Genomic DNA, 12,000 nt, shown 5'->3' on the forward strand with positions numbered 1-12,000 from the left:
AGAGACAGGCTGGCTCTTTCCCCCTATTTCTATTCTTTATGTTTATTCTAAGCTGGGCTAACCACGTCCTGACTCCAACTCTGTAGTGAACACACAGACCTGAGATTGATACTCATCTTCTCATCTCACTCTCAGAAAGAAAACAGTAGTCGGTCCAAAAATGTTGAACTACTCCTTTAAAACCTTGTGTTGTTCAGTGAATTAATTGGATGCATTGTTCCCCGCAATAGACTGTAGCCTCATAATTGATAAACAACTGAGATTTCTCTATAAGCTCCGGTTTATCTTGTTATAAAGTACAACAATTTTACCACACCATAGTGATGATGATGATGATGATGATGATGATGATGATGATGATGATGATCACTATGGATGTGTCACCAGGTCAGAAGGGCCGGTACGTTGTGAGCACAGTGAGTGATGGTCCAGCAGAGAAAGCTGGTGTCTGCACTGGAGACCGACTGATCTGGATCAACGGAGTCCTGGTGTCAACACTCTCACACACCACGCTCAGCAAAACTGTATGAATTCAGTCTCCTCAGTCACATCTAACCCATCTGCTTTGTTAGCCTGAACATGTGTCAGACTCCTGCAGTGTGTTTTGTTCTCAGGTGAAGAAGGATGGAGATTCAGTGACCGTGTTAGTCACTGACAGTGAGAGTGAGGCTTGCTATGTCAGGAGGAAGATGCCCATCCTGCCTGTGGTAGCAGAATGCTGCAGCCTCCCACACGTTGCGAAGACCATGCACCTAGCTAAAGGAAGCGATGGCTACGGCTTCCTGCTGAGACAAGAGAAGCTGGCAGGCTATCGACGGATAGGTGAGACTGATGGACACTGACGGAAACGTGACATACACAGACTCACACTCACGTGGTACAGCCAGCTCACTATAAAGACCATTTTTTATAGCATTCGTACCAAAACAGGTTTCAGAAAAGTGGATGAAAAAAAAGATCATAGCATTTCACAGGTTGCTGTGCATACTGCCAACTACACTTCCTGGAGAATTGTACTCCGGGAAATTTGTACAGTTAGGAAATAGGTATCACCAAATAGCTATGACAAGTCCACATTTCAACAGCAACAAGGCACACAGACTCGTTCAGTGAGAGGACAAACGTGTTTCAAAATAGAGTGATTCTTACACTGGAAATTACAGCTGAAAGGAAAACCAACAAATCAGTTAATTGTTAAAAATGTTGTTTATAAAAATACAATTTTATCACAAAACTATTTTAAAACTTGATTAAAATCTTTTGCAATTAAAAGTCAACATCCATTATTCAGAAGAATTCACAAGGACTTAGGAAAAGACAACTGCGATGCTAAGAGAATCCAACTGCACTTACACTAAGCTACATAATTATGCGACGGCAGATGTTACTGACGTGGGTGTGCTATGAAACTACAATATCCTGAAGATGGACTACAGAAAGTGCATCTTAGATACTTCGTCCCATGCGTTCTTACCTTGTTGTTTAATGCAGGCTATATGAACTTGAACAACCTGGTGAAAAATATTACTTCATTACCATGGTTGGAATTGAAATAAAAAGGAATATATGCTACCAGTCACAAAAGTAAAACAAAATGGTTGTCATTTCGAGAATGGTTGTTCACACTCACCCTCCTCCACTCTAATTTATTGACATGAATCTCAGTTAGTATAATTATATGAAAATAATTGTTAAATTTATGCAAAATAGGCATAACACATTAGGCCTACAAATCTACTACTGTACATATCATCATTCTCAAGTTGAACTGAAAACATCATCTGACTAAACAACAACTCGTTTTCTTTAAAGACAGAGGGACCAAACCAGTATTTTTACTTTAATACTTTAACCACTTTTTGTTGCTAACACTAAAGTTATTTTACTTAAGTATGATATTTTATGCAGGACTTTGACTTGTAATGGAGTATTTTACATTGCTGGTACTCATGTAGTACTCTTACTTAGATAAAGGATCTGAATACTTCTCCCACAACTGATTATATATAGAGCTGAAGAGCAGTTTTGCAGTTTAACCCTTGCTTTTAATTAAGGCAAAGGTTTCAGCATCCGTGACTGAAGCACAATTAATTAATGATATTCTTAAAGGCTGGCAATACCACAACCCTTATATCCCATATATAACTCATGCAAAATGAGCATAGTTCACGCTATGGGGTGGTTGTGGCTCAGGTGGAAGAGCATGTCGTCCACTAACTGGAAGGTCGGTGAATCAATCCCCGGCTCCTCCAGTCCGCATGTCAAATGTAAAGCGCTTTGAGTGGTCAATAAAACTAGAAAAGCGCTATATAAGTGCAGTCCATTTGCAATAGTAACTTCACTTTGATAATTTTACAACAGCAACGTAATGTTCATAGTTTGCCCTTTGGTATAACATTTTTGAAAGTTACTATGTAACAGCATCTTACATGATGATCTGTGTGCCATGTCAGTCATGATCGTTTTTGTGAACAGCCTATTGGTGCATCGCTTTAAATGCTGCTGCCACAAGGAATTGTAGAACGGCATTACCTCCTTTTCTTTCGTAAAGGAATATCCAATGTATCTTATGCTACAGGAAATAAGATAGGTAGCACTGAAGCTCCTTTCCTTTACATATAGAGAATTCGACCAGCTCTTATCATGGCTGCTACTTAGATACTTGCGGGTCATTTCACTCAGCAGGGAGCCATTGTATCTTTCGTGTTTTCGTGGGTGTGACAAAGCCTGGGGTTTGTCAAGCAAAGGGGAGAGCACCATTTTTTGGACGTTTGCACATGCGCACTGAGGGTAATCCTGGGATCTTTGACAGGTGACTAGCTATAGCCACAAGTGTACTTGTCAAGCTACCCTCGACTCAGCGTCCACCATTGTTAGATCAGTTATGATATTTCATACATTCTTATAAAAAATAGCGGTACATGCTCAAATACACAGCAACCTAAACACAGCAAACAGGTGAACCAGTTGTACGTCCTTCTGCCTTTAACCGCAGCAAAAAAAGGAAAAGACCTTGACCAAGGGTGACTAGCCTCTTCAGTGGACCAAGAACCTGTTCTTCAATCATGGTTTAACTAATCCCGTCTAACAACCTGATATCAGGCTAAAATAATTCTGTTTATTCTCAACCAGCTCATTTGGTTCTTTGTATTGTTAATTTTGTCAGCTATTTTTAGATTTAATCTTAGTATTAGTCCTGAGATAAAAAGTGGAAGGAACACTTGAGGAACTCCAGAACCTGACCATCATGTCCTCTGATTATAAGGCAGAGTTTGAAGACTCAGGCGAAGGCTCAGTCATATCTCTGAAAGGTCTCTGAGGTAGTTGAGAAGCTGAGATGAGCAGAGTGGATGAGATTCGCCCTGATACACTGAAGGCTCTGGACATTGTTGGGATGTCTGTAGTTTTTAAAAAGGGGGGTGTGAATTATCGCACTGCTCAGACTCCTGGAGAAAGCTTATGCCAGGGTGCTGGAAAGGAGGCGCCAACCGAAATTGGATTCAGGGTAACGCAGATTCTGTCCTGGCAGTGGAAAAGTAGACCAACTCCTTACCCTTGCAGGGCTACTTGAGAGGTCATGGGCGTTTACCAATCCAGTCCACATGTGCTGTGTGGGCTTGGAGAAGGCCTACGACCAGGTCCCTCGGGGAATCTTGTGGGAGGTACTGCAGGAATATGGGATTCCGGGGCCCTTACTACAAGCCATTCGGTCCCTATATAACTGGACTGAAAGTTGTATTCATATTCTCGGCAGGAAGTCAGACACGTTTCAGTGGGTGTTGGCCTCTGCCAGGATTGTCCTATGTCACCAATCTTGTTTGTGATCTTCATGGACAGGATTTTAAGGCACAGCCAGGGGGAGAAGAATGTCCGGTTTCGGGGTCTCAGAATTGTGTCTCTGCTATTTGCAGGTGACATGGTTCTGTTGGCTTCATCAGACAATGACCTTCAGCATGCACTGGGACGGTTTTCAGCCAAGTGTGAGGCAGCTGAGATGAGGGTCAGTCTGAGGCTTGAAAACGGTGGATTGTTCCCTTCGGTTTGGATTGAGTTTCTGCCCCATTGAAGGAGTTAGTGTCTTCGGGTCTTGTCCACAAGTGAGGGTAGGATGGAATGGGAGATTGACAGGCGAATCAGTGTGTTGTCTGCAGTATAGCGGGTGTTGTACCAGACTGTTGTGATGAAGAAGGCAAAGCTTTAGATTTACCAGTCAATCTACTTTCCGATCCCTCGCATATGGTCATGAGCTTTGGGTAGTGACCGAAAGAATATCAAGGATACAAGCAGCTGAAATGAGTTTCCTTCGCAGGGTGGATGGGCTCAGCCTTAGAGAGAGAGTAAGGAGCTCTGTCATCCATAGGGAGCTTGGAGTAGAGCAGCTGCTCCTTCACGTCAAAAGGAGCCAGTTGAGGTGATTCAGGCATCTTATTAGGATGCCTCCTGGGCCCCTTCCATTGGAGACCCTCCGGCAGACCCAGAACACGAGAGATTATATATCTCATCTAGCCTGGGAACACCTCGGGACCCCCCGGGAGGAGCTGGAAAATGTTGGTGGGGAGAAGGACATCTGTGCTACCTTGCTTAACCTGCTGCCACCGCAACCCAATTTTGGATATGCGGCAGAAAATGTATGGATTAATTAATTAATAGATTAGATTATTAGATTATATTATTTTAATCTTCACATGACCAACTCTTTAATCATGATGACATGAATGCTCTCAAGGTATTACCATGGGATTCTTTCTATCTCTACCATCCATCACATGTGACATGAATGGGGGATCAGGAGTCGTCCTATTGGACCACAGTAACTGTCAGGGCACTCTGGCCATTAGTTCAGATTATTTTGCAGGACCAAAGTGCTGGGCAAACAGATTGACGTAATGATCATCATCATTGCTGTAACACTTAATAGTAAGAAATCAGCCAGCCATAGCCGTAGAAATGTTCCAAAATGGTTTTAATGTACATGGGGTAATCATGTACATTAAAACCATTTTGGAACATTTCTTTTTTGGAATAATCAAGTGATTTTATGTGAACTTGTGGTCCTTCATATCCAAACCTGCTGTGACCCAGTTCATGTGCTGAGGGAGGTCGATGTGGGAAGTCCAGCTGAGGGGGCAGGGATGGAGGATGGAGACCTGCTGCTAGCTGTCAATGGGGAACCTGTTGAGTCCATGGAGCATGAGGACATCGTCCAAAAGATTAGACAGAGTGGTGATAAAGTCATCCTCACCTCTATATCCATACCAGGAAGAGAATTTTACAGAGAGGTAAGTACAGTGAGATCAATATGATAGGTAGTGTCATCATGGCTTGTCTTTAACTACTTTCTGTTGTTCCCCTGCAGTTAGGCATGTCTCCCCTGTTGTTCCATGAAGTATGTACACTCCAGGATGACAAGCAGCAGACTGTCTCCCCCTACATTAAGAACCAGAAGGAAACACCTCTGACAAATGGATATCTGACATATCCCACAGTGTCTGCTCACGCCAGAGAGGAGACACGCTCTGCTTTCCACTCAGACTGTGTCCCAGATCAGTCAGGAGCTTTAATCACATAGGTATGATCCTCCTTTTCATTACAACCTCATTCGATACACATATACCCCGGTAGGAATAACCAGGGGCCAGATACATATAACTGTTGAATCTTGACTAAGACGTGTGTGTGTGTGTAACTGTGTATGTATACACACACACACACACACACACACATACACATATATCTATATCTATATATCTATATATCTATATATATATATATATATATATATATATATATATATAGATAGATAGATAGATAGATATAGATATATATATAGATCTATCTACATATAGATATATATCTATCTATATATATCTATCTATATCTATTTATATATATCCATCTATCTATATCTATATCTATTTATATATATCCATCTATCTATCTCTCTCTATATATATATATATATATATATATATATATACATACATACATACATACACAGCTCTGGAAAAAATTAAGAGACCACTGCAAAATTATCAGTTTCTCTGATTTTACTTTTTTTGTTTTATTCTATAAACTGATGACAACATTTCCACGAAATTCCAAATTAAAATATTGTCCTTTAGAGCATTTATTTGCAGAAAATGACAAATGTTCAAAATAACAAAAAAGATGCAGTGTTTTCATACCTGAAATAATGCAAAGAAAACAAGTTCATATTCATTTCTAAACAACACAATGCTAATGTTTTAACTAAGGAAGAGTTCAGAAATCAATATTTGGTGGAATAACCCTGATTTTCAATCACAGCTTTCATGCATCTTGGCATGCTCTCCACCAATCTTTGACATTGCTTTTGGGTGAATTTATGCCACTCTTGGCGCAAAAATTAAAGCAGCTCAGCTTTGTTTGGTTGCTTGGGACCATCCATCTTCCTCTTGATCCCATTCCAGAGGTTTTCAATGGGGTTCAGGTCTGGACATTGGGCTGGCCATGACAGGGTCTTGATCTGGTGGTCCTTCATCCACGCCTTCATTGACCTAGCTGTGTGGCATGGAGCATTGTCCTGCTGGAAAAACCAATCCTCAGAGTTGGGGAACATTGTCAGAGCAGAAGGAAGCAAGTTTTCTTCCAGGATAACCTTGTATGTGGCTAGATCCGTGCGTCCTTCACAAAGACGCATCTGCCCGATTCCAGCCTTGCTGAAGCAGCCCCAGATCATCACCGATCCTCCACCAAATTTCACAGTGGGTGCAAGACACCGTTCGCTTGTAGGCCTCTCCAGGTCTCCGTCTAACCATTAGACGACCAGGTGTTGGGCAAAGCTGAAAATTAGACTGATCAGTGAAGATGACCTTACTCCAGTCCTCTATGGTCCAATCCTTAATGTCTTTTGCAAACCTCAGTCTGGCTCTTCTGTGCTTCTCATTGATGAAGGGCTTTTTTCTAGCTTTACACAACTTGTGCCCTGCCCCAGGAGCCTGTTTAAAACTGTTCTCGCTGCGCATTTCACCCCAGCTGCCATTTGCCATTCTTTTTGTAGGTCACTTGATGTCATCCTACGGTTGCTGAGTGACATTCAAATGAATTGACGGTCATCCCGGTCAGTGGAGAGTCGTTTTCGACCTCTGCCAGTCTGTAGCTTTGTTGTCCTCAATGTCTGCTGCTTGACCTTGTTCTTATGAACCGCTGTCTTAGAAATTTTAAGGTTGGAAGCAACCTGACGCTCACTGTATCCCTCTGCCAGTAAAGCCAGAATTGAACCCTTCTTTTCCTCACTCAAAACTTTTTTTTTGGCATGATCAACATTTTTTTGATTCCAATTACTTTTGAGGTACTACTAGCACTGTTTTTGCCATCCAGCTGGTCCTATTGCAAGAGGATACTGATGACCACAGCAGTGGTTTTTATACTTTTCCTAGGTGATCACCTAATTAGTACCTCATTAAGTAGAATGTGGTGTGCTTGTGTTTGAATTCAACAGATAACGGAATGGAATCGCTGTCATACATGTAGAGATGATAATTTCAGAAAAATTTTCAGTGGTCTCTTAATTTTTTCCAGAGCTGTATGTATGTATGTGTATATATATATATATATATATATATATATATATATATATATATATACACATATACAAATATAAAAATACAAATATATATTTATATGTTCATGCCAATTGATGCCAATTGATCTAATGAACAAATGAATATCCAATTGAAACACACAAGAGTCCCAATGTAGCATCCCTTCATCCAGTGCCTGTGCTCCGTTGGATTTTATAACAAGACTAGGTCAAAGCCTAGTATATGGCTGGACCACTCTTTATCTGTTTGCTTCACTCCTACTCTCTATGCTCACTTATACAGTATTCTAATACAGCCGAATTCCCAATAAAGCTGTTCTCATGTTCATGTTTCTCTGTCTGTATTGTCAGACAATGGAACAAGTATGAAATAGTGACTGAAACACAGCCCATTAAGACTACATGTTAACAACCAGTCACTTCAAAAGCTTTTCTTATCTGCTGGTCTGCAACGCTAAAATCCTGATTTTATAACCGTGACATCGTGTAAAATATCACTATACACATAAGTTAAAGACAAGGCTGTTTTTTGCTATATGTACTTGTAAAATGATCACTCAGAGAGAATGCTAGAAGCTCAGTCACGTCTATGTCAGTTGCTGTGCAGTCAATTGAATGAGACGATGGATGGTAATCCTGACCTTGCGCTTTCGGGCAACACTGACAAAACTCTTCTATGGAAAATCGATAGGTGCTTTTGTGAAAAAAAGTTGCTAAAGGGGTCTCAGAAGTTGATAAATCTAGCGACAAAGGCACTAAGTTGGCATGTAAATGCACCCCTGATGACGTATTAGAAACTGTTCATGCCAATTCATCTTGAAAGAGCAACATTCAATGGAGAAACTCCAACACTCAGCCAGCTGACAAATGGTATAACCATAGACTAGATATAAATATGCACGTAGACTCGTGGAAGTGCCTTAAAGTGCAATACCACTGAGGCTCCAAAAAAGCTCTGGCTCCAATACACTTCCATTCGAAAACAGTCAACTTCCCTCATGAAATACCAAGGCAATAAGTTTTTTCCCACAAGTCCTTATGGTGTCATTATCTAAATTCACTCCTTCTGATCAGCGTTATGGTGGTCCCTCTACAAATAATTCCAGAAGTAATTAGATATTTGGCCTCATATAAGGTATGTTTGGGGAGTGCCTTGTTTGATTGACATGCCTGATCTGGAGCCAGTTTGGAGTGAGAGACAGACAAGCCGTTTGGACGAGGACAGGAGGTCTTCGCCGGTGAACTCGAGTCATGTGCATTGTTTTGATTCAGTTGTGTTGTAATTACTGTTATTTCTCTTTATTTGTCAGTGGAGTAGACATTTTCCACCGACTGTTATGCTGTTTGTTAGCTTGTTTTAATAAGTTTTCAGTTCACCGTAATTATGGCATGTTCTTCGATTAGTTGTACTGAGTGACCCTCCAAGGATTCTGGTATCCAGTTTTTTTCAGTAAGTAATTTTTTATTTTGTTAACGGTTTCCAAATTTCAATGCACTCTATATGCAATTTTGAGTTAAGTATAATGTGTACAATGCATTAATGTAACATTAAGCTAACAACATTTGTTTTGTGTTTCTGGCACCTGTAACCAAGTTTAAGTGTATTGCGTTAGTGTAGTGCGGTGCAATAATGTAGGTTAATAAAATTATCCAGCAGGATGACATGATAGTTCAGGTTAACATAACTTTTAGGTAACTTAAATATGGTTAAAACAATAACGTTAACTTTCTATGTTGTCATTAGGTAGCTGTGAATACCTGCTATATCTCTTAAATTAAACAGGTGTTTCCAAAGTTGTATATAACTTGCAAACTTAAATTATTCAAGTGGCGTTGTACAGCCGTGTACAGCCCCTTGTTCATGTAGCTCACATTCGTGTATATGTCAAATTATGTTGGCCTGGTAGGAATAAAAAGGCAATAAGTTTACTCCATTTTGTGAACAGATCCTCAGTTCACATGTGGCACTGGCAGACAGATAGTAGGTTATAGCTTTTTTTGGATGTCCTTTTTAATTTACCCAAACATTGGGATTACTGGACAATCAAATATGCTCTCATAATCAGGAGTAGCCTAGTAGTTATGTAGTTGTGATGTGGTGGTATGTTACTTTTGATGTTTTGTCATATTGAGTATTTGATATAACTTCTGTCTTAATACTTTGTTGGTCGGTTTATGTGTGGCTGTAAATAATGTGATATAGAGGTATATGACACCCCGTACATGTTTATGCTATGCTCTGTGTGTTTCAATGCTACGAGCTTGTGTGTTGCCATGCTGCATTATTTTCTCTATGTTGTGAATGTTAGATTGCTAGGTGCCAGGGTGTTTATTTCTGCTTGAATCTGCTTTCATCAGCCAACAGCTGCTTGTTTTCTGCTAATTCTGGCATAGTTTTACTATTTTTTCTGTGCTTATGTGCTTTTGTATGTTTTCTTTGAATGTTTTTTATAATACATCGACCTGCCAGGGATTGCAGATGAAAAATTAGACTGTATGGCTAAATTTTACACATCTACATGATGGACCTAAGTGCTCATGTTAATTAATGTGCATTGTCCCCTTTTAAAATAAATGATCATAAACAATTCTAATTTTGATTGCAGATGTGGTGCCCTGTTAGTGCAAACTGTTAATATACACATCATTCTGGAATGTAGAGTCTGAATGCATTATTCAACTATAAAGACTTTTTATCTAACAGATTTCCTTTAGGTGATGAAGACTTTATTTTAATTTGATTTAGGTTTATCCCTTAAGACAAGAGGAAATGAGGATGCTAAATAAGAAAATGGGATAGACCATTACTTACGCAAACAATAGACATTGATTCTTAAGTTTCACGTAGAGCTAAAACAAATTCACACATTGTAAGACTTCATTTACTGCGATGTAGATTGGAAGATTAAACACCCAGGATATGATCAAAGTAGTGACTAACACCACAGTTAAATATAACATTTAAATTGCCGCACAGATAAGTTGGAGAAAAAATTCGCTCATCTAAATGTGAAGTGACTTGAGCCCTTTCTTAAAGTACATGGTAAGCCCAAGACAGGAAATCTCTCCAATATGTTAGTTTGAAATTAACCACTGATGTTGTTAATGTATTACACTGTGTCCGTGTTACAATTTTTTCCACTTTGGTGTTTCTGATATTCAGTACCAGGACATTCTGTTAGCACAGAAAACTGGTATTAAGATGGCCCATACACATATTTGAATCTCTATTTAGAAATGCTGTTCATTCACACAATGATCATATTACAAAAAAATTAGAAGCATTTTTTTTGCGTACAATAAACAATGTATAGAAGAACATTTGTCATGTATTTTTGTTCATTTAATACCGTAAGTTCATACAGAATAGTCCTCAACTGAAGCTGTCATTTATGCACCTATCCTTACAAGCTGGTATATGTATTGTATATGATTCATTGTTATCCACCATGTCTTAACTAAAGTGTTTCTCTTTTACTGTAATTCGAAAGGTACCCACGCTGTGAAAACTGAAAATCTGGTGCCTAAAGAAGGAAGACCTCATGTATGGAGCAGTGTATTTGGTGTCATTCATCTGGTTGTGGAGAACGGGGACTGCATTGAAAACATCCTTAGTTCTCAAATGGGTTATGGTGATGGTGCCAGAAAACCACATTCATTTCAAGTTCCTCTGATGAAAGGACCAACTTTTTTGAAGTTTATTGTTCTCTGTCCTTATTATTCAAAGGTTAAATTTCTTTCCTTCATTTCACTTTCACTTCATTTCTGCTGTTGTCAGATAGGCTATGGTAGTAACACTTTTAAAAATGGAATTTTAAAAATATTAATCTGTAATTAAGTGATGGATCAACTGTAGCACAGTCTGTATTTCCCAATTTGACATCAAAAGGGTATTCACTCGGAAACAGCTGGAACTGTAATAGATGTGTACTGCTGTTATTACTTTAGAAATATGTATTAGGCATACAAACCCTTTAGTGTATACTAAAGATGCGACAGATTTCAAAGCAGTAAGTAATTTATATTACATGTCCTTGTATGGTTTTTCATTTAATGGAGACAAAATGTCTGTGTATTATAGCTCATGTACATTATTTTTATTCATAACTATAGTTCCTGTAATTGAAAAAGATGTTTAATGTGCCTTTGCAATTTGTGATCATAGTTTTCTGTTGTATTGAATTTTAAATAAACCTACCATGATTTAACAGTACTGATCGCATTTTCCATTAACTACAGAACACTCTTGCTTGGTTTTTACCATATGCCTCATAATGAATCTAATAGGAAACTAAGGTGAATTAGTGTTTTCAGTGTCATTAAATTGATTTAAGTACATAAGGCACATAAGGAAAGCAAACGAAAGATCAAAAGACAGATATTAATCTGTCTTTTGATCCTTCGTTGTCCATGTTCAA

The 12,000-nt window shown here is 39.1% G+C and overlaps 1 protein-coding gene across 1 annotated transcript in view; it reads left to right on the forward strand.

Annotated features, from left to right (window-relative positions):
• The window catches only part of LOC120792127 (Na(+)/H(+) exchange regulatory cofactor NHE-RF3-like), a gene marked incomplete at its 5' end in the record, with an annotated part of 12,345 nt that extends 695 nt beyond the window's left edge, over positions 1-11,650 (forward strand). The window contains 5 exons of the mRNA XM_040131186.1: positions 388-524; positions 615-822; positions 5,083-5,279; positions 5,357-5,569; positions 11,074-11,650. Of these exons, the coding sequence (XP_039987120.1) occupies positions 388-524; positions 615-822; positions 5,083-5,279; positions 5,357-5,569 (755 nt within the window). The remainder of the gene's footprint in view (positions 1-387; positions 525-614; positions 823-5,082; positions 5,280-5,356; positions 5,570-11,073) is intronic.
• Between the last annotated feature and the right edge of the window lie 350 nt (positions 11,651-12,000).

This window comes from Xiphias gladius, chromosome 7, assembly GCF_016859285.1.
Source record: "Xiphias gladius isolate SHS-SW01 ecotype Sanya breed wild chromosome 7, ASM1685928v1, whole genome shotgun sequence".
Lineage (NCBI taxonomy): Eukaryota > Metazoa > Chordata > Actinopteri > Istiophoriformes > Xiphiidae > Xiphias > Xiphias gladius.